A 24,681-nucleotide genomic window follows, 5' to 3' on the forward strand; every position below is an offset into this window, starting at 1 on the left:
CTGAGACACATGGAGTGAGAGACAGAGAGAGAGAGAGACACGAGAGAGAGAGAGACAGACAGACAGAGTGAGACAGAGAGAGAGACAGACAGTGAGACAGAGAGAGAGAGACACGGAGAGAGAGACAGACAGAGAGAGAAAGAGACAGGGAGAGAGAGAGACAGGGAGAGAGAGAGAGACAAAATCCAAAAGAGGTCATGAGAAATGTCTTGGTTTAAAAGACCTTGAGGTGTATTAATAATATTTCAGAGATGAAGAAGAGGAAGAGAGGTTGCATTGTACCACCCTGCAGACTTACAGTGGGGCAAAAAAGTATTTAGTCAGCCACCAATTGTGCAAGTTCTCCCACTTAAAAAGATGAGAGAGGCCTGTAATTTTCATCATAGGTACACTATGATAGACGAAATGAGGAAAGAAAATCCAGAAAATCACATTGTAGGATTTTTAATGAATTTATTTGCAAATTATGGTGGAAAATAAGTATTTGGTCAGTGTGATTTTCAGGATTTTTTTCCCTCATTTTGTCTGTCATAGTTGAAGTGTACCTATGATGAAAATTACAGGCCTCTCTCATCTTTTTAAGTGGGAGAACTTGCACAATTGGTGGCTGACTAAATACTTTTTTTGCCCCACTGTATATGAGCAACGAGCAGGAAGAGAGAGGAGACCGATGGAGTACAGACTGTAAGTGACAGTCAGAGTGAGAAACAATGCTTTAAGTCTAGTGTCTCCAGTCAGAAGCTTTACCAGACAGATCCTCGTGTCTACAGAGAAACAGAACCCTTACCAAAACCGATAGAGGAAGGAGATTGGTTCAGTGGTTTTCAAACCTCTTCCCAGGGACCCCCCCCCCCCCAGACGTTTCACAATGTTGTTGTAGCCGTGAACTAGTTTACCTGATTCACCTAGTCAGACGCTGGATGATTAGTTGAGGAATGGATTCAGGTTTCGCTAACTCTGGAATAGATTAAATACATGGACGAGTTGGGGATCCCCGAGGAGAGGATTAAGAACCACTAGACTACGTCAGTCCTTACCAGACAGATCCCACCACGTTGATGAAGTTGAGTCCAGCAGGGTTAGCCATGACCTGAGAGGAGCTGGTCCCCGTTGTGATGGAGGTTCCCATGGTGGGAAGAGGGATGGTCATGACGGGCAAAGCCTGGGACAGGGACAGCTGCTGCTGAGGGTACGGAGCCAGGAGGGCCTGGGGCTCCAGGGGGGTGGGGGTGACAGAGGACGGGAGGGGACAGAGGGAGAGGAGGAGTCGGGGGTGAGGGGTGGAACAGGGGGTGCTGGTGGGGGTGGAGGGTTTGGGGGTCCCCGATCCTGAGAGGTCAGAGACAAGACAGGGAGAGAAGAGAGAGTCAAGGAGATATAGTCTGCTGTCATAGTCTGCTGTCATAGTCTGCTGTCATAGTCTGCTGTCATTGTCTGCTGTTATAGTCTGCTGTTATAGTCTGCTGTTATAGTCTGCTGTTATATATAGTCTGCTGTTATATATAGTCTGCTGTCATTGTCTGCTGTTATAGTCTGCTGTTATATATAGTCTGCTGTCATATATAGTCTGCTGTTATAGTCTGCTGTTATATATAGTCTGCTGTTATAGTCTGCTGTCATATATAACTGTCATATATAGCTGTCATAGTCTGCTGTTATAGTCTGCTGTCATAGTCTGCTGTCATAGTCTGCTGTCATATATAGTCTGCTGTTATAGTCTGCTGTCATTGTCTGCTGTTATATATAGTCTGCTGTTAGTCTGCTGTCATATATAGTCTGCTGTTATATATAGTCTGCTGTTATAGTCTGCTGTCATATATAACTGTCATATATAGCTGTCATAGTCTGCTGTTATAGTCTGCTGTCATAGTCTGCTGTCATAGTCTGCTGTCATATATAGTCTGCTGTTATAGTCTGCTGTCATTGTCTGCTGTTATATATAGTATGCTGTTATATATGTCATAAGTCATAAGGTGAAAGCACCAATTTGTAAGTCGCTCTGGATAAGAGCGTCTGCTAAATGACTTAAATGTAAAATGTAAATGAGATGAGTCAGAGGGAAGGGGGGTCAGGGAGAGGAGAGGGGGAGAGAAGAGTCAGGAAGAAGAGTGAGAAGAGGCGGGGTAAAGAGGGGAGAGAGAGGGGGTCAGGGTGAAGAGGGGGAGAGAAGAGGGGGTCAGGGTGAAGAGGGGAGAGAAGAGAGGGGTCAGGGTGAAGAGGGAGAGAAGGGGGAGGGTGAAGAGGGGGAGAGAAGAGGGGTCAGGGTGAAGAGGGGGAGAGAAGAGAGGGGGTCAGGGTGAAGAGGGGAGAGAAGAGGGGGTCAGGGTGAAGAGGGGGAGAGAAGAGAGGGGGTCAGGGTGAAGAGGGGAGAGAAGAAGGGTCAGGGTGAAGAGGGGGAGAGAGGAGAGGGGTCAGGGTGAAGAGGGGGAGAGAAGAGAGGGGGTCAGGGGTGAAGAGGGGGAGAGAAAAGAGGGTCAGGGTGAAGAGGGGGGGTCAGAGAAAAGAGGGTCAGGGTGAAGAGGGGAGAGAAGAGAGGGGGTCAGGGTGAAGAGGGGGAGAGAAGAGAGGGGTCAGGGTGAAGAGGGGAGAAGAGAGGGTCAGGGTGAAGAGGGGAGAGAAGAGAGGGTCAGGGTGAAGAGGGGAGAGAAGAGAGGGGGTCAGGGTGAAGAGGGGGAGAGAAGAGAGGGTCAGGGTGAAGAGGGGGGTCAGAGAAGAGAGGGTCAGGGTGGAGAGGGGGAGAGAAGAGAGGGGGTCAGGTGAAGAGGGGGAGAGAAGAGAGGGGGTCAGGGTGAAGAGGGGGAGAGAAGAGAGGGGGTCAGGGTGAAGAGGGGGAGAGAAGAGAGGGTCAGGGTGAAGAGGGGGAGAGCAGAGAGGGTCAGGGTGAAGAGGGGGAGAGCAGAGAGGGTCAGGGTGAAGAGGGGGAGAGAAGAGGGGGTCAGAGAGAAGGCATTTGCAGGGCACAGAGTCATTTTTTTAAAGAAGATTGAGCTGTGTAAGGTAAGGGCCTGTTCCCAACGACAATATGGGACACCCAGTACAAAGAGCCATGAGTCCATTCTTAATGGTGAATAACAGATGGCCATGAGTCCATTCTTAATGGTGAATAACAGATGGCCATGAGTCCATTCTTAATGGTGAAAAACAGATGGCCACGAGTCCATTCTTAATGGTGAATAACAGATGGCCATGAGTCCATTCTTAATGGTGAAAAACAGATGGCCATGAGTCCATTCTTAATGGTGAAAAACAGATGGCCATGAGTCCATTCTTAATGGTGAATAACAGATGGCCATGAGTCCATTCTTAATGGTGAATAACAGATGGCCATGAGTCCATTCTTAATGGTGAATAACAGATGGCCATGAGTCCATTCTTAATGGTGAATAACAGATGGCCATGAGTCCATTCTTAATGGTGAAAAACAGATGGCCATGAGTCCATTCTTAATGGTGAATAACAGATGGCCATGAGTCCATTCTTAATGGTGAAAAACAGATGGCCATGAGTCCATTCTTAATGGTGAATAACAGATGGCCATGAGTCCATTCTTAATGGTGAAAACAGATGGCCATGAGTCCATTCTTAATGGTGAAAAACAGATGGCCATGAGTCCATTCTTAATGGTGAAAAACAGATGGCCATGAGTCCATTCTTAATGGTGAATAACAGATGGCCATGAGTCCATTCTTAATGGTGACAAACAGATGGCCATGAGTCCATTCTTAATGGTGAAAAACAGATGGCCATGAGTCCATTCTTAATGGTGAAAAACAGATGGCCATGAGTCCATTCTTAATGGTGAATAACAGATGGCCATGAGTCCATTCTTAATGGTGACAAACAGATGGCCATGAGTCCATTCTTAATGGTGACAAACAGATGGCCATGAGTCCATTCTTAATGGTGACAAACAGATGGCCATGAGTCCATTCTTAATGGTGAAAAACAGATGGCCATGAGTCCATTCTTAATGGTGAAAAACAGATGGCCATGAGGACCTTTATCCTTCTTCCACTTCCTGCAGGTATCAGGGAATTCTGCTTTTTTTTATTCCATATACTGGGAGTCCTAAGAACCCTGTTATTCCATATACTGGGAGTCATATGAACCCTGTTATTCCATATACTGGGAGTCCCAAGAACCCCGTTATTCCATATACTGGGAGTCCCAAGAACCCTGTTATTCCATATACTGGGAGTCTATGAACCCTGTTATTCCATATACTGGGAGTCCTAAGATCCCTGTTATTCCATATACTGGGAGTCCCAAGAACCCTGTTATTCCATATACTGGGAGTCATATGAACCCTGTTATTCCATATACTGGGAGTCCCAAGAACCCCGTTATTCCATATACTGGGAGTCCCAAGAACCCTGTTATTCCATATACTGGGAGTCTATGAACCCTGTTATTCCATATACTGGGAGTCCTAAGATCCCTGTTATTCCATATACTGGGAGTCCCAAGAACCCTGTTATTCCATATACTGGGAGTCATAAGAACCCTGTTATTCCATATACTGGGAGTCCCAAGAACCCCGTTATTCCATATACTGGGAGTCCTAAGAACCCTGTTATTCCATAAACTGGGAGTCTATGAACCCTGTTATTCCATAAACTGGGAGTCCTAAGAACCCTGTTATTCCATATACTGGGAGTCCCAAGAACCCTGTTATTCCATATACTGGGAGTCATATGAACCCTGTTATTCCATATACTGGGAGTCCCAAGAACCCCGTTATTCCATATACTGGGAGTCCCAAGAACCCTGTTATTCCATATACTGGGAGTCTATGAACCCTGTTATTCCATATACTGGGAGTCCTAAGATCCCTGTTATTCCATATACTGGGAGTCCCAAGAACCCTGTTATTCCATATACTGGGAGTCATAAGAACCCTGTTATTCCATATACTGGGAGTCCCAAGAACCCCGTTATTCCATATACTGGGAGTCCTAAGAACCCTGTTATTCCATAAACTGGGAGTCTATGAACCCTGTTATTCCATAAACTGGGAGTCCTAAGAACCCTGTTATTCCATATACTGGGAGTCCCAAGAACCCTGTTATTCCATATACTGGGAGTCATAAGAACCCTGTTATTCCATATACTGGGAGTCCCAAGAACCCCGTTATTCCATATACTGGGAGTCCTATGAAGCCTGTTATTCCATATACTGGGAGTCATAAGAACCCTGTTATTCCATATACTGGGAGTCCCAAGAACCCCGTTATTCCATATACTGGGAGTCCTAAGAACCCTGTTATTCCATATACTGGGAGTCCTATGAAGCCTGTTATTCCATATACTGGGAGTCATAAGAACCCTGTTATTCCATATACTGGGAGTCCCAAGAACCCCGTTATTCCATATACTGGGAGTCCTAAGAACCCTGTTATTCCATAAACTGGGAGTCTATGAACCCTGTTATTCCATAAACTGGGAGTCCTAAGAACCCTGTTATTCCATGTACTGGGAGTCCCAAGAACCCTGTTATTCCATATACTGGGAGTCATAAGAACCCTGTTATTCCATATACTGGGAGTCCCAAGAACCCCATTATTCCATATACTGGGAGTCCTATGAAGCCTGTTATTCCATATACTGGGAGTCCCAAGAACCCTGTTATTCCATATACTGGGAGTCATAAGAACCCTGTTATTCCATATACTGGGAGTCCCAAGAACCCCGTTATTCCATATACTGGGAGTCATATGAAGCCTTTGCATATTCATATATTGCAGGTGAACAGTTGTCTTGCCTCGAGCACAGCCTTTGTCCCAGGTGATTTCTGGGCCTCTCCCCAGCTTCCCCTAATCAGAGCGCTTGACTAACGTTCAACATTGTAATGTACAACAGCATAATATGAAGAGATACATTGTTTAAGTCTTTCAGCAGGAGATTGTCCACTGGGGTTTTTGTATTGGGTCATGTGGTTCTGGGGTTTTTGTATTGGGTCATGTGGTTCTGGGGTTTTTGTGTATTGGGTTATGTGGTTCTGGGGTTTTTGTATTGGGTCATGTGGTTCTGGGGTTTTTGTATTGGGTCATGTGGTTCTGGGGTTTTTGTATTGGGTCATGTGGTTCTGGGGTTTTTGTATTGGGTCATGTGGTTCTGGGGTTTTGTGTATTGGGTTATGTGGTTCTGGGGTTTTTGTATTGGGTTATGTGGTTCTGGGGTTTTTGTATTGGGTCATGTGGTTCTGGGGTTTTGTGTATTGGGTTATGTGGTTCTGGGGTTTTTGTATTGGGTCATGTGGTTCTGGGGTTTTGTGTATTGGTTATGTGGTTCTGGGGTTTTTGTATTTGGTTATGTGGTTCTGGGGTTTTTGTATTGGGTTATGTGGTTCTGGGATTTTTGCTCACAGCTCTTTGGTCTTGGCCATAGTGGACTTTGGGGTGTGACTGTTTGAGGTTGTGGACAGGTGTCTTTTATACTGATAAGTTCAAACAGGTGCCATTAATACAGGTAACGAGTGGAGGACAGAGGAGCCTCTTAAAGAAGACGTTACAGGTCTGTGAGAGCCAGAAATCTTGCTTGTTTGTAGGTGACCAAATACTTATTTTCCACCATAATTTGCAAATAAATTAATAAAAAATCCTACAATGTGATTTTCTGGATTTTTTTCTAATTTGTCTGTCATAGTTGAAGTGTACCTATGATGAAAATTACAGGCCTCTCTCATATTTTTAAGTGGGAGAACTTGCACAATTGGTGGCTGACTAAATACTTTTTTGCCCCACTGTATATAAATGCGACCAGAATACAGATAATTTTGATCAGATGAATTCTACCCAACCGTGATAATGGCAGGTCCATTCATCTGTCTAGGTCTTCCTTAACTGCCCTCCAGGTACAAAGCTGCTGTTGGACAGGTTGAAGTTTTTAAAATGTTTTTACACCAAGATACACAAAAAAAATGTTTTTGTCCAATTGAACGTGTGGTCATTCGAACTGTTGTTGTCACTCAAGCTCCCTAGAGGGCATAGCTTCCCTAGAGGGCATAGCTTCCCTAGAGGGCATAGCTTCTGACTTATTCAAATAGATTTTGTAACCCATAATACAATTTTGAATGGCATGGGTCCCCATATCCTCAAAAGGTTACACAGCTGCACCATCGAGAGCATCCGGAGTGGTTGCATCATCGCCTGGTATGGTAACCGCTCAGCATCCGACCGTAAGGCACTACAGAGGGGAGTGCGTACAGCCCAGTACATCACTGGGGCCAAGCTTCCTGGCATCCAGGACCTCTATACCAGGCGGTGTCAGAAGGAAGCCCAAAAAATTGTCAGAGACTCCAATCACCCAAGTCATAGACTGTTCTCTCTGCTACCACACAGGAAGCGGTACCGGGGCGCCAAGTCTAGGTCCAAAAGGCTCCTTAACATCTTCTACCCCCAAGCCATAAGACTGCTGAGCAATTAATCAAATGGCCACCGAACTATTTACATTGACCCCCCCATTTGTTTTTTACACTGCTGCTACTCTGTTTATTATCTATGCATAGTTAATTTACACCTACCTACATGTACAAATTACCTCAATAAACATTGACTCGGTACCCCCTGTATATAGCCTTGTTATTGTGTTACTTTTTACTTTAGTTTATTTGGTAAATATTTTCTTAACTCTTCTTGAACTGCACTGTTGGTTTAGTTAGCATTTCACGGTAAAGTCTACACTTGTTGTATTCAGCATTTCACGGTAAAGTTAGCATTTCACGGTAAAGTCGCCACTTGTTGTATTCAGCATTTCACGGTAAAGTCGCCACTTGTTGTATTCGGCGCATGTGACCAAAAAAGTTTTGATTTGATAAAAAGAGCTAAACCAATAACAATGGGAATAGTTAAATGAATAGTTAAATATCATCTGCATATAGAGGCATAATGTGGGTTTGTTTTACAATCTGACACTTGTCAGACCTTCCTGGGTACGTATAGCCTCTGGCAGGGGCTCTAATACCAAGGCATGATAGACTGGCTGATAGACCTTCCTGGGTACATATAGCCTCTGGCAGGGGCTCTAATACCAAGGCATGATAGACTGGCTGAAAGACCTTCCTGGGTACATATAGCCTCTGGCAGGGGCTCTAATACCAAGGCATGATAGACTGGCTGATAGACTGTTTGACAGACTGACAGGTCAGATAGGACAGATAAGGACAGATAAAGACTGATAGACAGAGACTGATAGACAGACAGACAGACTGGCCAGGTACTCACTCTGTGTTGTTCCCATGGGAGATAGGGCTACCGGGGACAACAACCCCACCTGGCCTAACTGCCCGCCCAGCTGTAACCCCTGCCCCAGCTCCACAGAGTGCTTCCTACTCAGTGACTGGGGCTTGGCTGAGCTGGGGCCTGTTCCTGGGGGGGGCGTAGGACACTTAAGGAGACCACTGGTAGCCTGGGCTGAACTATACAGGTTACCTGGAGAGAGGAGAGGAGGAGGTGGGGTGGAGGAGGGGAGGGAGAGAGAGAGGAGGAGGTGGGAGGGAGAGAGAGAGGAGGGGGGGTGGAGGAGGGGAGGGAGAGGGAGAGGAGGAGGTGGGGTGGAGGAGGGGAGGGAGAGAGAAAGAGGAGGAGGTGGGGTGGAGGAGGGGAGGGAGAGAGGAGGAGGTGGGGTGGAGGAGGGGAGGGAGAGAGAAAGAGGAGGAGGGGGGTGGAGGAGGGGAGGGAGAGAGGAAGCAGGGTGAGTGAGGGGGAGAGGAAGGGGGAGAGGTGAGAGAGGAGGGGGTGGAGGAGGGGAGGGAGAGAGAGAGGAGGAGGTGGAGTGGAGGAGGGGAAGGAGAGAGAGAGAGGAGGTGGGGTGGAGGAGGGGAGGGAGAGAGAGAGGTAGCAGGGTGAGAGAGGGGGAGAGGAAGGGGGAGAGGAGAGAGAGAGGGGGGAGAATAGGAGTTAGCACCAATCAGATGTGAGATCGGGAACAACAACTTTGTGGAATGAGATGCAGCCCCAGACCTCCAGGCTGGATAGAGAGGGTGTTACCCGTGGAGCTGCTGCCCGACGCGGAGGGTAGTTTGATAGGGGGAGGCCGGTGCTTCACCCCCTTCCCCAACACACCCGACGACTGAACCAGGGCTGATAGACCATCCGCCTGGGGACACACAACGGGCATTAGGTGAATCAACAACATCAACCAGCTCCGTCTCTCTGCTTGGTGAGAGCCGGTTCTATAGTGTGTCATGACTCTCCTTGTGAGGATCAGGTTTCAGTGGGATCAGCTCTACAGAGATCTCTCTCTCTCTCACCTCTCCCCCTCTCTCACCCTGCTTCCTCTCGCTCTCCCTCCCACCCGCGATTCCTTTTCCGGGGCCTAGTTTGAGTGATCGGAAAGTCTGTGTTCCTTATGATGAGTTTACCGCCAAAAACTACAACATCAAACAATGGACACCGAGACAATATATTTCACCCTACCTAATGTTGATAATGATGAGAGATGGGAACGTGGAAAATTAATGTCTATTTTGTGATGTCATTAAAAGTTGCATGAAGACATTGTAACGAAAACATGGTAACTTCAAGAGTTTTCATAAGGTGTTTACATACTTTTACGTTGCGTGGAAAATATCCAGGATAAAAGAGAATGTTTTTGTTGTTGTTGTTGTTGTTGTGGTGACGATAAGATAGTGATTTTAGTTCTCTAAACGAGATCATAGTAAATTGTGATACCTTGCCTCGTAACTAGTTACACCCCCAGGGAACGTGTCAGCAAGACGTAAACACACCCCCTTTCTACCCGAGGGTATAAAGCACTTGAGTTAAGAGTGAACATATCAGACTAGAAGGGCCACAAGCTACAGCTGAGGTCTACGGTTAGGTCACGACCCTGAAACGCAACACGAGGTTGAAGAAGACAAAGGAACCTCTTCACAATCAATGCTACCGTTGTATTAGTCCGCTAGGGACTTGTTAACGTATTACATTTCTGACCAATGACCTTATACCTTGCGTGTATCTTGTATTATCGTTTAGCTTGTTAGTAAATAAATAATCAACAACTTTTGTGTGGTACGGAATGATTAGTAAGTCAACAACGTTCAGAATGAGACTGATGTGAAGAAATGATTAATTGATGACTGATGTGCGGAAATGATTAATTGATGACTGATGTGAGGAAATGATTAATTGATGACTGATGTGAGGAAATGATTAATTGATGACTGATGACTGATGTGAGGAAATGATTAATTGATGACTGATGTGAGGAAATGATTAATTGATGACTGATGTGAAGAAATGATTAATTGATGACTGATGTGAGGAAATGATTAATTGAGGACCATGCCCCAGGACTACCTGACATGATGACTCCTTGCTGTCCCCAGTCCACCTGACTGTGCTGCTGCTCCAGTTTCAACTGTTCTGCCTTATTATTATTGGACCATGCTGGTCATTTATGAACATTTGAACATCTTGGCCATGTTCTGTTATAATCTCCACCCGGCCCAGCCAGAAGAGGACTGGCCACCCCACATAGCCTGGTTCCTCTCTAGGTTTCTTCCTAGCTTTTGGCATTTCTAGGGAGTTTTTCCTAGCCACCGTGCTTCTACACCTGCATTGCTTGCTGTTTGGGGTTTTAGGCTGGGTTTCTGTACAGCACTTTGAGATATCAGCTGATGTACGAAGGGCTATATAAATAAAATGGATTTGATGACTGATGTGAAGAAATTATTAATTGATGACTGATATGTCTACATAGTTAATTCGGGAAACAAACTTTTCCCGTGGTGCCCCAAATTCCTAATGAGTTAATTGTTACATAAATAACAGTCATCACATTAATGATAGACAAGTGTGTGTGTTGTGGTACGTGTACCTCTGTCTCTCTGCTGGGTGAGAGCCGGTTCCGTCCCACAAATCCTGAGTTATGAGACATCTTCACCTGGCACTTCACGTCTGACTCATACACACCCTTATACTGGGACAGGAACCTAGAAACACACAGAAACACATCACGTCTGACTCATACACACCCTTATACTGGGACAGGAACCTAGAAACACACACAAACACATCACGTCTGACTCATACACACCCTTATACTGGGACAGGAACCTTGGAAAAGCAATTTTTTTTGTCAACCACCTACAACACAGTCAACAACACAGTCAACCACCTACAACACAGTCAACAGCCTACAACACAGTCAACAGCCTACAACACAGTCAACCGCCTACATAACAACAGCCAGCAACACAGTCAACAATACAGTCAACCGCCTACAACACAGTCAACAGCCTACAACAAGTCAACAGCCTACAACACAGTCAACCGCCTACATAACAACAGCCAGCAACACAGTCAACCGCCTACAACACAGTCAACTGCCTACATAACAGTCAGCACAAGTCAGCAACACAGTCAACAACAGTCAACAGCCAGCAATACAGTCAACCGCCTACAACACAGTCAACAGTCAGCAACACAGTCAACAGCCTACAACACAGTTAACAACAGTCAACCGCCTACAACACAGTCAACAGTCAGCAACACAGTCAACAGCCTGCAACACAGTCAACAGTCAGCAACACAGTCAACAGCCTACAACACAGTCAACAGTCAGCAACACAGTCAACAGCCTACAACACAGTCAACAGTCAGCAACACAGTCAACAGCCTGCAACACAGTCAACAGCCTGCAACACAGTCAACAGCCTGCAACACAGTCAACAGCCTGCAACACAGTCAACAGTCAGCAACACAGTCAACAGCCTACAACACAGTCAACAACAGTCAACCGCCTACAACACAGTCAACAGTCAGCAACACAGTCAACAGCCTGCAACACAGTCAACAACACAGTCAACAGTCAGCAACACAGTCAACAGCCTGCAACACAGTCAACAGTCAGCAACACAGTCAACAGTCAGCAACACAGTCAACAGCCTGCAACACAGTCAACAGTCAGCAACACAGTCAACAGCCTACAACACAGTCAACAACAGTTAACAGCCAGCAACACAGTCAACAGCCTGCAACACAGTCAACAACACAGTCAACAGCCTGCAACACAGTCAACAGTCAGCAAAACAGTCAACAGCCTGCAACACAGTCAACAGCCTGCAACACAGTCAACAGCCTGCAACACAGTCAACAGCCTGCAACACAGTCAACAACAGTCAACAGCCTACAACACAGTCAACAGCCTGCAACACAGTCAACAGCCTACAACACAGTCAACAGCCTACAACACAGTCAACAGCCTACAACACAGTCAACAGCCTACAACACAGTCAACAGCCTACAACACAGTCAACAACAGTCAACCATATGACTGGACAGATACCGATCCAATGACTTACTGAATAAGTGCCTATTGAAAGTTAAATGTTTTACCTTTTAGGTATTTTAACGGTCTGTAAATGTCTGACTAATTGTTTGTAATGTCTATCACCGTCTTTCAACGTAAACTGTGAAGTATTTTGTCTGTAAATGTATTTTTCGACCCCAGGAAGACGAGCCTTTTCCATTGGGATCCTAATCAAACAGCTGACAGCATAGAACACATGTTCAGAAAGCACACAGTCACTGTTGGTCCACTTACCGACTGGCATCTATCTTTGAGCCTATTAGGAAACTGGTGGGGAAAAAGACAAGAAAAAAAACCTTCTAAGTTAAAATATTCTGTTTCTAGAATGTTACATTAAAATGTCCTCTGCCGCGTTGCACCCCCCCCCCCCTACTGTCCTTACGATGGGTGTAGGAGCTGAAGATAATTGCCAAACTCCTCAGCCCCCTCTGCCCCTAGACCCCCCCCCATCTTATGATGGGTGTAGGAGCTGAAGATAATTGGCAAACTCCTCAGCCCCCCTGCCCCTAGACCACCCACTCCATCTTACGATGGGTGTAGGAGCTGAAGATAATTGCCAAACTCCTCAGCCCCCCTTCTTACGATGGGTGTAGGAGCTGAAGGGCACTGCTGTCCTCCTCAGCACCCCCTTACGATGGGTGTAGGATCTGAAGGTCGCTGCTGTCCTCCTCAGCCCCCACCACCCAGACCCCCCTTCTTACGATGGGTGTAGGATCTGAAGGGCACTGCTGTCCTCCTCAGCACCCCCCCTTACGATGGGTGTAGGATCTGAAGGTCGCTGCTGTCCTCCTCAGCCCCCACCACCCAGACCCCTCCCCCCTTCTTACGATGGGTGTAGGATCTGAAGGTCGCTGCTGTCCTCCTCAGCCCCCACCACCCAGACCCCCCTTCTTACGATGGGTGTAGGATCTGAAGGTCGCTGCTGTCCTCCTCAGCCCCCACCACCCATACCCCCCTTCTTACGATGGGTGTAGGATCTGAAGGTCGCTGCTGTCCTCCTCAACTTTGGGTTGTTTGGCGCAGTAGATCTTTCCGTAGACCAGAGGGTCGCCCACCGACTGGAAGATGGACACCTTGGTCCTCTGGGTCTTACCCCCAACCTCACACTCAAACGTATAGTCATCTATCACTTCCTGTTATGGGGGAAGAGGACAGGTGTGACATAAGGAAGTAAAAAAAAAAAAAGAGACACTTTAGTCCTCTGGGTCTTGCCCCCCCCAACCTCACACCCAAACGTATAATCATCTTATCACTTCCTGTTACGTGGGTGTGACACCAGGAAGTGAGGAGAAACCTTGGTCCTCTGGTACCGTTTTTTTGATCAAAGCTGACAGGAAACACATCTTCTGTGATGAAATGGGATATTGCAACAGCTTGTTGTGGTCTTTGAGATGATACAAGTGTTTAATTACTTAGATCTGTAACAGGGGGAAGATAAAGAGTGTGACACGAGGAAGTCTCACCTCTGCAGGCCATACAGTGGGTTGAGATTCCTCCAGCTTCACAGACTTCTCCACCACTGCGTATTTCTCCACCTGGGAACAAAAAAAGAAAGTCTGAGTACAAAACGGTTCATTTAAGGGTTGGGATTCATTTCAATTGAAGTCAGTCCATTCAAGAAGTAAACTGAAATTTCCAATTCAATAATTGAAAAAAAAGGGGAATCTATTTACAAATGACTTCTGAATAAACTGAAAAAGAAGAAGGTATTTTACGTCAAAAGTTTTTCCCATTTTGGGAATTTTTTATTCAAATCACTTCCTGAATTGACTGAGTTCAATTGGTATTGACCCCAACCTTGGTCCATATCTTAAGAGTACCAGCCACTGACTGACAGACAGGTTGGGGTGTTTGACAAGGAGAGAGAGACAGAGTGTGACTTACATCAATCTCCTTGGGGACAGTCAGCTGGCAGTTGCTCTGCTTCCACATGTCCACACACTGTAAATGAGGGAGAGAGATCAGTCTGTTAGTGTTGGTCTATCTAGAGGTGGTCTATCTACAGGTGGTCTATCTAGAGGTGGTCTATCTACAGGTGGTCTATCTACAGGTGGTCTATCTAGAGGTGGTCTATCTAGAGGTGGTCTATCTAGAGGTGGTCTATCTAGAGGTGGTCTATCTCGAGGTGGTCTATCTAGAGGTGGTAGTGTGGTCTATCTAGAGGTGGTCTATCTAGAGGTGGTAGTGTGGTCTATCTAGAGGTGGTCTATCTAGAGGTGGTAGTGTGGTCTATCTAGAGGTGGTCTATCTAGAGGTGGTCTATCTAGAGGGTGGTGGTCTATCTGAGGTGGTCTATCTAGAGGTGGTCTATCTAGAGGTGGTCTATCTAGAGGTGGTAGTGTGGTCTATCTAGAGGTGGTCTATCTAGAGGTGGTCTATCTAGAGGTGGTAGTGTGGTCTATCTAGGTGGTCTATCTAGAGGTGTGGTCTATCTAGAGGTGGTGGTGGTAGTGTGGTCTATCTAGAGGTGGTCTATCTAGAGGTGGTAGTGTGGTCTATCTAGAGGTGGTCTATCTAGAGGTGGTAGTGTGGTCTATCTAGAGGTGGTCTATCTAGAGGTGGTAGTGTGGTCTATCTAGAGGTGTTCTATCTAGAGGTGCTCTATCTAGAGGTGTTCTATCTACAGGTGGTCTATCTAGAGGTGGTCTATCTAGAGGTGGCAGTGTGGTCTATCTAGAGGTGGTCTATCTAGAGGCGGTAGTGTGGTCTATCTAGAGGTGGTAGTGTGGTCTATCTAGAGGTGTTCTATCTAGAGGTGCTCTATCTAGAGGTGTTCTATCTACAGGTGGTCTATCTAGAGGTGGTCTATCTAGAGGTGGCAGTGTGGTCTATCTAAAGGTGGTCTATCTAGAGGTGGTAGTGTGGTCTATCTAGAGGTGGTCTATCTAGAGGTGGCAGTGTGGTCTATCTAAAGGTGGTCTATCTAGAGGTGGTAGTGTGGTCTATCTACAGGTGGTCTATCTAGAGGTGGTCTATCTAGAGGTGGTAGTGTGGTCTATCTAGAGGTGGTCTATCTACAGGTGGTCTATCTAGAGGTGGTCTATCTAGAGGTGGTCTATCTAGAGGTGGTCTATCTCGAGGTGGTCTATCTAGAGGTGGTCTATCTAGAGGTGGTAGTGTGGTCTATCTAGAGGTGGTCTATCTACAGGTGGTAGTGTGGTCTATCTAGAGGTGGTCTATCTAGAGGTGGTCTATCTAGAGGTGGTAGTGTGGTCTATCTAGAGGTGGTCTATCTAGAGGTGGTAGTGTGGTCTATCTAGAGGTGGTCTATCTAGAGGTGGTCTATCTAGAGGTGGTAGTGTGGTCTATCTAGAGGTGGTCTATCTAGAGGTGGTCTATCTAGAGGTGGTAGTGTGGTCTATCTAGAGGTGGTCTATCTAGAGGTGGTCTATCTAGAGGTGGTCTATCTCGAGGTGGTCTATCTCGAGGTGGTCTATCTAGAGGTGGTAGTGTGGTCTATCTAGAGGTGGTCTATCTAGAGGTGGCAGTGTGGTCTATCTAAAGGTGGTCTATCTAGAGGTGGTAGTGTGGTCTATCTACAGGTGGTCTATCTAGAGGTGGTCTATCTAGAGGTGGTAGTGTGGTCTATCTAGAGGTGGTCTATCTACAGGTGGTCTATCTAGAGGTGGTCTATCTAGAGGTGGTCTATCTAGAGGTGGCAGTGTGGTCTATCTAGAGGTGGTCTATCTAGAGGTGGTAGTGTGGTCTATCTAGAGGTGGTCTATCTAGAGGTGGTCTATCTAGAGGTGGTAGTGTGGTCTATCTAGAGGTGGTCTATCTAGAGGTGGTCTATCTAGAGGTGGTCTATCTAGAGGTGGTAGTGTGGTCTATCTAGAGGTGGTCTATCTAGAGGTGGTAGTGTGGTCTATCTAGAGGTGGTCTATCTAGAGGTGGTCTATCTAGAGGTGGTAGTGTGGTCTATCTAGAGGTGGTCTATCTAGAGGTGGTAGTGTGGTCTATCTAGAGGTGGTCTATCTAGAGGTGGTAGTGTGGTCTATCTAGAGGTGTTCTATCTAGAGGTGCTCTATCTAGGTGGTCTATCTAGAGGTGGTATCTAGTCTAGAGGTTCTATCTAGAGGTGGTCTATCTAGAGGTGGTCTATCTAGAGGTGGCAGTGTGGTCTATCTAGAGGTGGTCTATCTAGAGGCGGTAGTGTGGTCTATCTAGAGGTGGTCTATCTAGAGGTGGTCTATCTAGAGGTGGTAGTGTGGTCTATCTAGAGGTGGTCTATCTAGAGGTGGTAGTGTGGTCTATCTAGAGGTGGTCTATCTAGAGGTGGTAGTGTGGTCTATCTAGAGGTGGTATCTAGAGGTGGAGGTGTTCTATCTACAGGTGGTCTATCTAGAGGTGGTCTATCTAGAGGTGGCAGTGTGGTCTATCTAGAGGTGGTCTATCTAGAGGCGGTAGTGTGGTCTATCTAGAGGTGGTAGTGTGGTCTATCTAGAGGTGTTCTATCTAGAGGTGCTCTATCTAGAGGTGTTCTATCTACAGGTGGTCTATCTAGAGGTGGTCTATCTAGAGGTGGCAGTGTGGTCTGGTCTATCTAGAGGTGGTCTATCTAGAGGTGGTAGTGGTAGTGGTCTATCTAGAGGTGGTCTATCTAGAGGTGGCAGTGGTCTATCTAGAGGTGGTCTATCTAGAGGTGGTCTATCTAGAGGTGGTCTATCTAGAGGTGGTCTATCTAGAGGTGGTAGTAGTGGTCTATCTAGAGGTGGTCTATCTAGAGGTGGTCTATCTAGAGGTGGTAGTGTGGTCTATCTAGAGGTGGTCTATCTAGAGGTGGTCTATCTAGAGGTGGTCTATCTAGAGGTGGTCTATCTAGAGGTGGTCTATCTCGAGGTGGTCTATCTAGAGGTGGTCTATCTAGAGGTGGTCTATCTAGAGGTGGTCTATCTAGGTGGTAGTGTGGTCTATCTAGAGGTGGTCTATCTAGAGGTGGTAGTCTATCTATCTAGAGGTGGTCTATCTAGAGGTGGTAGTGTGGTCTATCTAGAGGTGGTCTATCTAGAGGTGGTCTATCTAGAGGTGGTAGTGTGGTCTATCTAGAGGTGGTCTATCTAGAGGTGGTCTATCTAGAGGTGGTAGTGTGGTCTATCTAGAGGTGGTCTATCTAGAGGTGGTCTATCTAGAGGTGGTCTATCTAGAGGTGGTAGTGTGGTCTATCTAGAGGTGGTCTATCTAGAGGTGGTAGTGTTGTCTATCTAGAGGTGGTCTATCTAGAGGTGGTCTATCTAGAGGTGGTCTATCTCGAGGTGGTCTATCTCGAGGTGGTCTATCTAGAGGTGGTCTATCTAGAGGTGGTCTATCTAGAGGTGGTAGTGTGGTCTATCTAGAGGTGGTCTATCTAGAGGTGGTAGTGTGGTCTATCTAGAGGTGGTAGTGTGGTCTATCTAGAGGTGTTCTATCTAGAGGTGCTCTATCTAGAGGTGTTCTATCTACAGGTGGTCTATCTAGAGGTGGTCTATCTAGAGGTGGCAGTGTGGTCTATCTAGAGGTGGTCTATCTAGAGGCGGTAGTGTGGTCTATCTAGAGGTGGTAGTGTGGTCTATCTAGAGGTGGTCTATCTAGAGGTGGCAGTGTGGTCTATCTAGAGGTGGTCTATCTAGAGGTGGCAGTGTGGTCTATCTAAAGGTGGTCTATCTAGAGGTGGTAGTGTGGTCTATCTACAGGTGGTCTATCTAGAGGTGGTCTATCTAGAGGTGGTAGTGTGGTCTATCTAGAGGTGGTCTATCTAGAGGTGGTCTATCTAGAGGTGGTAGTGTGGTCTATCTAGAGGTGGTCTATCTAGAGGTGATCTATCTAGAGGTGGTCTATCTAGAGGTGGCAGTGTGGTCTATCTAGAGGTGGTCTATCTAGAGGTGGTAGTGTGGTCTATCTAGAGGCGGTCTATCTAGAGGTGGTAGTGTGGTCATTCTAGAGGTGGTCTATCTAGAGGTGGTCTATCTAGAGGTGGTAGTGTGGTCTATCTAGAGGTGGTCTATCTAGAGGTGGTAGTGTGGTCTATCTACAGGTGGTCTATCTACAGGTGGTCTATCTAGAGGTGGTCTATCTAGAGGCGGTCTATCTAGAGGCGGTCTATCTAGAGGCGGTCTATCTAGAGGCGGTCTATCTAGAGGTCTAGAGGTGGTCTATCTAGAGGCGGTCTATCTCTAGCGGCGGTCTATCTAGAGGCGGTCTATCTAGCGGCGGTCTATCTAGAGGCGGTCTATCTAGAGGTGGTAGTGTGGTCTATCTAGCGGCGGTCTATCTAGAGGTGGTAGTGTGGTCATTCTAGAGGTGGTCTATCTAGAGGTGGTCTATCTAGAGGTGGTAGTGTGGTCTATCTAGAGGTGGTCTATCTAGAGGTGGTAGTGTGGTCTATCTAGAGGCGGTCTATCTAGAGGTGGTAGTGTGGTCATTCTAGAGGTGGTCTATCTAGAGGTGGTAGTGTGGTCATTCTAGAGGTGGTCTATCTAGAGGTGGTAGTGTGGTCTATCTAGAGGTGGTCTATCTAGAGATGGTCTATCTAGAGGTGGTCTATCTAGAGGTGGTAGTGTGGTCAATCTAGAGGTGGTCTATCTAGAGGTGGTAGTGTGGTCTATCTAGAGGCGGTCTATCTAGAGGTGGTAGTGTGGTCTATCTAGAGGCGGTCTATCTAGAGGTGGTAGTGTGGTCTATCTAGAGGCGGTCTATCTAGAGGTGGTAGTGTGGTCTATCTAGAGGCGGTCTATCTAGAGGTGGTAGTGTGGTCTATCTAGAGGCGGTCTATCTAGAGGTGGTAGTGTGGTCTATCTAGAGGTGGTCTATCTAGAGGTGGTAGTGTGGTCTATCTAGAGGTGGTCTATCTAGAGGTGGTAGTGTGGTCTATCTAGAGGTGGTCTATCTAGAGGTGGAAGTGTGGTCTATCTAGAGGTGGTCTATCTAGAGGTGGTCTATCTAGAGGTGGTCTATCTAGAGGTGGTAGTGTGGTCTATCTAGAGGTGGAAGTGTGGTCTCTCTAGAGGTGGTCTATCTAGAGGTGGTAGTGAGGTCTATCTAGAGGTGGTCTATCTAGAGGTGGTCTATCTAGAGGTGGAAGTGTGGTCTATCTAGAGGTGGTCTATCTAGAGGTGGTCTATCTACAGGTGGTCTATCTAGCGGTGGTAGTGTGGTCTATCTAGCGGTGGTCTATCTAGCGGTAGTCTATCTAGAGGTAGTCTATCTACAGGTGGTCTATCTAGCGGTGGTCTATCTAGAGGTGGTCTATCTAGCGGTAGTCTATCTAGAGGTGGTCTATCTAGCGGTAGTCTATCTAGAGGTGGTCTATCAAGCGGTGGTCTATCTAGCGGTGGTCATTCTAGAGGTGGTCTATCTAGCGGTGGTCTATCTACAGGTGGTCTATCTAGAGGTGGTCTATCTAGCGGTGGTCTATCTAAAGGTGGTCTATCTACAGGTGGTCTATCTACAGGTGGTCTATCTAGCGGTGGTAGTGTGGTCTATCTAAAGGTGGTCTATCTAGCGGTGGTCTATCTAGAGGTGGTCTATCTACAGGCGGTCTATCTACAGGCGGTCTATCTAGCGGTGGTCTATCTAGAGGCGGTCTATCTAGAGGCGGTCTATCTAGAGGGTCTATCTAGAGGCGGTCTATCTAGAGGTGGTCTATCTAGCGGTGGTCTATCTACAGGTGGTCTATCTACAGGTGGTCTATCTAGAGGTGGTCTATCTAGAGGCGGTCTATCTAGAGGCGGTCTATCTAGAGGCGGTCTATCTAGAGGCGGTCTATCTAGAGGCGGTCTATCTAGCGGCGGTCTATCTAGAGGCGGTCTATCTAGCGGCGGTCTATCTAGAGGCGGTCTATCTAGAGGTGGTAGTGTGGTCTATCTAGCGGCGGTCTATCTAGAGGTGGTAGTGTGGTCTATCTAGCGGTGGTCTATCTAGCGGTAGTCTATCTACAGGTGGTCTATCTAGAGGTGGTAGTGTGGTCTATCTAGCGGTGGTCTATCTAGCGGTAGTCTATCTACAGGTGGTCTATCTACAGGTGGTCTATCTAGAGGTGGTCTATCTACAGGTGGTCTATCTACAGGTGGTCTATCTACAGGTGGTCTATCTACAGGTGGCAGTGTGGTCTATCTAGAGGTGGTCTATCTAGAGGTGGTCTATCTAGAGGTGGCAGTGTGGTCTATCTACAGGTGGTCTATCTAGAGGTGGTCTATCTAGAGGTGGTCTATCTAGAGGTGGTCTATCTAGAGGCGGTCTATCTAGAGGCGGTCTATCTAGAGGCGGTCTATCTAGAGGTGGTCTATCTAGAGGTGGTCTATCTAGAGGCGGTCTATCTAGAGGTGGTCTATCTAGAGGCGGTCTATCTAGAGGCGGTCTATCTAGAGGTGGTCTATCTAGAGGTGGTAGTGTGGTCTATCTAAAGGTGGTCTATCTAGAGGTGGTCTATCTAGAGGTGGTCTATCTAGAGGTGGCAGTGTACAGAGTGTAATGTGATCTCACATTTCCGGCCTTGGAGATCTTCAGGTCTATCGAGGGGGCCGGCTTCCTCTCCTTCCTCCTCTGCAGGTAGTCATAGAGACGCAGCTGGGGGGGCATAGGCAGGTAGGACAGCTCCTGCTGACGGTTCAACGCCGCCCGAGAGTGACGCTTAAAACAACTACGGAGAGAGGAGAAACAGGTCTCTGTGTGTCTCATAGCGTGTTTTTAGGTATCTCTCTCTGTGTGTTTGTGGGTCTCTCTCTGTGTGTTTGCAGGTCTCTCTCTGTGTGTTTGCGGGTCTCTCTCTCTCTGTGTGTTTGTGGGTCTCTCTCTCTCTGTGTGTTTGTGGGTCTCTCTCTCTCTGTGTGTTTGTGGGTCTCTCTCTCTCTGTGTGTGTTTGCGGGTCTCTCTCTCTCTGTGTGTTTGTGGGTCTCTCTCTCTGTGTGTGTTTGCGGGTCTCTCTCTCTGTGTGTGTTTGCGGGTCTCTCTCTCTGTGTGTGTTTGCGGGTCTCTCTCTCTCTGTGTGTGTTTGCGGGTCTCTCTCTCTGTGTGTGTTTGCGGGTCTCTCTCTCGGTGTCTGCAGGTCTCTCTCTGTGTCTGCAGGTCTCTCTGTGTGTCTCTCTGCGTGTCTCTCTGCGTGTCTCTCTCTGCGTGTCTCTCTGCGTGTCTCTCTGCGTGTCTCTCTGCGTGTCTCTCTGCGTGTCTCTCTGTGTGTACCGTTTCATAGAGTGAGTGTTCATCTTCTGCTTGTTATAGAGCAGGTGGTTGGCTGTACAGGTGACAGAGATAGATGGATCCAGACACAGAGGATCAGCTGTGGCCAGCAGTAACTGGCTCTCCAACTGGAACTTATCATCCTGGAGGGGAGAGAGGAGAGGGGAGAGGGGGAGAGAGGAGATAGGGAGAGAGAGGAGAGGGGGAGCGAGGAGAGGGGGAGAGAGGAGAGGGGAGAGGGGGAGAGAGGAGAGGGGGAGAGAGAGAAGGAGATCGATGAAGAGGGGAGAGAGGAGAGGGGGAGAGAGAGAAGGAGATCGATGAAGAGGGGAGAGGCAGGTGATAAGGGAAGATGAAAGGAGGAGAGGAATGAGAACAGTATTACCATCTTGATGGTGTGATCAGGTTTGTATGACCTCGGCAACTCACCTGAGTCCATTTGTGGTGGTCACTGGTCATGGCATGGACGTCACAGATCAGTGTCTGGGGAGGTCAAAGGTCAGAATATAGTATCAACGGTGTAAGGATCGATCATTCTGATTACATATGACCACCGCCACCCTAACATAGAAACCAACTATCTCCCCTCATGGTTCTCATGGTGTCTGTTCTACCTCTTCTATTTCTATGGTTCTAGAATGCAGTGCTAGTTCCTACCTGCATGGTGTCTGCTCTACCTCTTCTATTTCTATGGTTCTAGACCGCAGTGCTAGTTCCTACCTGCATGGTGTCTGCTCTACCTCTTCTATTTCTATGGTTCTAGAACGCAGTGCTAGTTCCTACCTGCATGGTGTCTGCTCTACCTCTTCTATTTCTATGGTTCTAGACCGCAGTGCTAGTTCCTATCTGCATGGTGTCTGCTCTACCTCTTCTATTTCTATGGTTCTAGAACGCAGTGCTAGTTCCTACCTGCATGGTGTCTGCTCTACCTCTTCTATTTCTATGGTTCTAGACCGCAGTGCTAGTTCCTATCTGCATGGTGTCTGCTCTACCTCTTCTATTTCTATGGTTCTAGAACGCAGTGCTAGTTCCTACCTGCATGGTGTCTGCTCTACCTCTTCTATTTCTATGGTTCTAGACCGCAGTGCTAGTTCCTACCTGCATGGTGTCTGCTCTACCTCTTCTATTTCTATGGTTCTAGAACGCAGTGCTAGTTCCTACCTGCATGGTGGGCCGTAGCAGGACGTGTCTGCTCTGGAAGGAGGGCATCTTAGTATTGCCAGACTGTCTGTAGTCTCGGACCTCAGCTACCACACAGCCACAGTGGAAGATGTTCACCTGGACAAGGAGCCAGAGAGGAGACAAGGAGTCAGAGAGGAGACAAGGAGTCAGAGAGGAGACAAGGAGCCAGAGAGGAGACAAGGAGCCAGAGAGGAGACAAGGAGCCAGAGAGGGGACAAGGAGCCAGAGAGGGGACAAGGAGCCAGAGGAGACAAGGAGCCAGAGAGGAGACAAGGAGTCAGAGGGTTAGAGGGAACACACATACCTGGGACTTCTCTAAGAGATCCACCAGGATAGGAGGAAGCTCCTCAGCATCCAGGTACTCCAACAGCTGGCCTTCCTCATACGGCAGACGGATCGTCTCAGAGTCTACAGAGAGAGGGGGAAGAGGGGGAGGGAGGAGAGAGATGGGGAGAGAGAGAGAGATGGGGAAGAGAGGGATGGGGGAGAGAGAGAGAGATGGGGAAGAGAGGGAGAAGAGGGGGAGGGAGAGAGAGAGATGGGGAGAGAGAGGGAAGAGGGGGAGGGAGGAGAGAGATGGGGAGAGAGAGAGGAAGAGGGGGGGAGGAGAGAGATGGGGAGAGAGAGAGAGAGATGGGGAGAGAGAGAGAGGAAGAGGGGAGAGAGAGAGAGATGGGGAGAGAGAGGGAGATGGGGGAGAGAGAGAGAGATGGGGGAGAGAGAGAGAGATGGGGGAGAGAGAGAGAGGGAGAAGAGGGGGAGAGAGAGAGAGAGATGGGGGAGAGAGGGGAGGGAGGAAAGAGGGGAGAGAGAGAGAGAGAGAGATGGGGGAGAGAGAGGGAGATGGGGAGAGAGAGAGATGGGGGAGAGAGAGAGAGATGGGGGAGAGAGAGAGAGAGAGAGAGGGAAAGAGGGGGAGGGAGGAGAGAGAGATGGGGAGAGAGAGGGAGATGGGGAGAGAGAGAGAGAGGGGGAGGGAGGGAGAGAGAGAGAGATGGGGAGGGAGGAGAGAGAGAGATGGGGGAAGGAGGAAAGGGAGAGAGAGAGAGGGGGGAGAAACACCCTGTTACTACTACAGCCCTGTAGAAACACCCTGTTACTACTACAGCCCTGTAGAAACACCCTGTTACTACTACAGCCCTGTAGAAACACACTGTTACTACTACAGCCCTGTAGAAACACCCTGTTACTACTACAGCCCTGTAGAAACACCCTGTTACTACTACAGCCCTGTAGAAACACCCTGTTACTACTGTTACTACTACAGCCCTGTAGAAACACACCGTTACTACTACAGCCCTGTAGAAACACCCTGTTACTACTACAGCCCTGTAGAAACACCCTGTTACTACTACAGCCCTGTAGAAACACCCTGTTACTACAGCCCTGTACTACTACAGCCCTGTAGAAACACACTGTTACTACTACAGCCCTGTAGAAACACCCTGTTACTACTACAGCCCTGTAGAAACACCCTGTTACTACTACAGCCCTGTAGAAACACCCTGTTACTACTACAGCCCTGTAGAAACACCCTGTTACTACTACAGCCCTGTAGAAACACACTGTTACTACTACAGCCCTGTAGAAACACACTGTTACTACTACAGCCCTGTAGAAACACACTGTTACTACTACAGCCCTGTAGAAACACACTGTTACAACTACAGCCCTGTAGAAACAAACTGTTACTACTACAGCCCTGTAGAAACACCCTGTTACTACTACAGCCCTGTAGAAACGCACTGTTACTACTACAGCCCTGTAGAAACACCCTGTTACTACTACAGCCCTGTAGAAACACCCTGTTACTACTACAGCCCTGTAGAAACACACTGTTACTACTACAGCCCTGTAGAAACACCCTGTTACTACTACAGCCCTGTAGAAACGCACTGTTACTACTACAGCCCTGTAGAAACACCCTGTTACTACTACAGCCCTGTAGAAACACACCGTTACTACTACAGCCCTGTAGAAACACCCTGTTACTACTACAGCCCTGTAGAAACACCCTGTTACTACTACAGCCCTGTA

At 47.6% G+C, this 24,681-nt stretch overlaps 1 protein-coding gene across 5 annotated transcripts in view; it reads right to left on the reverse strand.

Moving 5' to 3' along the window:
- supt20 (SPT20 homolog, SAGA complex component) overlaps nucleotides 1–24,681 on the reverse strand; it is a 54,045-nt gene that overhangs the window by 23,629 nt on the left and 5,735 nt on the right. For all 5 annotated transcript variants that reach the window (XM_065004951.1, XM_065004952.1, XM_065004953.1 and 2 more), the window contains exons 6-18: nucleotides 22,949–23,052; nucleotides 22,624–22,740; nucleotides 21,892–21,945; nucleotides 21,466–21,605; nucleotides 20,770–20,926; nucleotides 14,197–14,253; nucleotides 13,776–13,847; nucleotides 13,276–13,445; nucleotides 12,547–12,579; nucleotides 10,819–10,933; nucleotides 8,988–9,096; nucleotides 8,223–8,429; nucleotides 1,038–1,329 (exon numbers count right to left, since the gene is read on the reverse strand). In XM_065004951.1, coding sequence (XP_064861023.1) covers nucleotides 1,038–1,329; nucleotides 8,223–8,429; nucleotides 8,988–9,096; nucleotides 10,819–10,933; nucleotides 12,547–12,579; nucleotides 13,276–13,445; nucleotides 13,776–13,847; nucleotides 14,197–14,253; nucleotides 20,770–20,926; nucleotides 21,466–21,605; nucleotides 21,892–21,945; nucleotides 22,624–22,740; nucleotides 22,949–23,052 — 1,627 coding nt within the window. The remainder of the gene's footprint in view (nucleotides 1–1,037; nucleotides 1,330–8,222; nucleotides 8,430–8,987; nucleotides 9,097–10,818; nucleotides 10,934–12,546; nucleotides 12,580–13,275; nucleotides 13,446–13,775; nucleotides 13,848–14,196; nucleotides 14,254–20,769; nucleotides 20,927–21,465; nucleotides 21,606–21,891; nucleotides 21,946–22,623; nucleotides 22,741–22,948; nucleotides 23,053–24,681) is intronic.

This window comes from Oncorhynchus nerka, linkage group LG19 (assembly GCF_034236695.1).
Source record: "Oncorhynchus nerka isolate Pitt River linkage group LG19, Oner_Uvic_2.0, whole genome shotgun sequence".
Classification (NCBI taxonomy): domain Eukaryota; kingdom Metazoa; phylum Chordata; class Actinopteri; order Salmoniformes; family Salmonidae; genus Oncorhynchus; species Oncorhynchus nerka.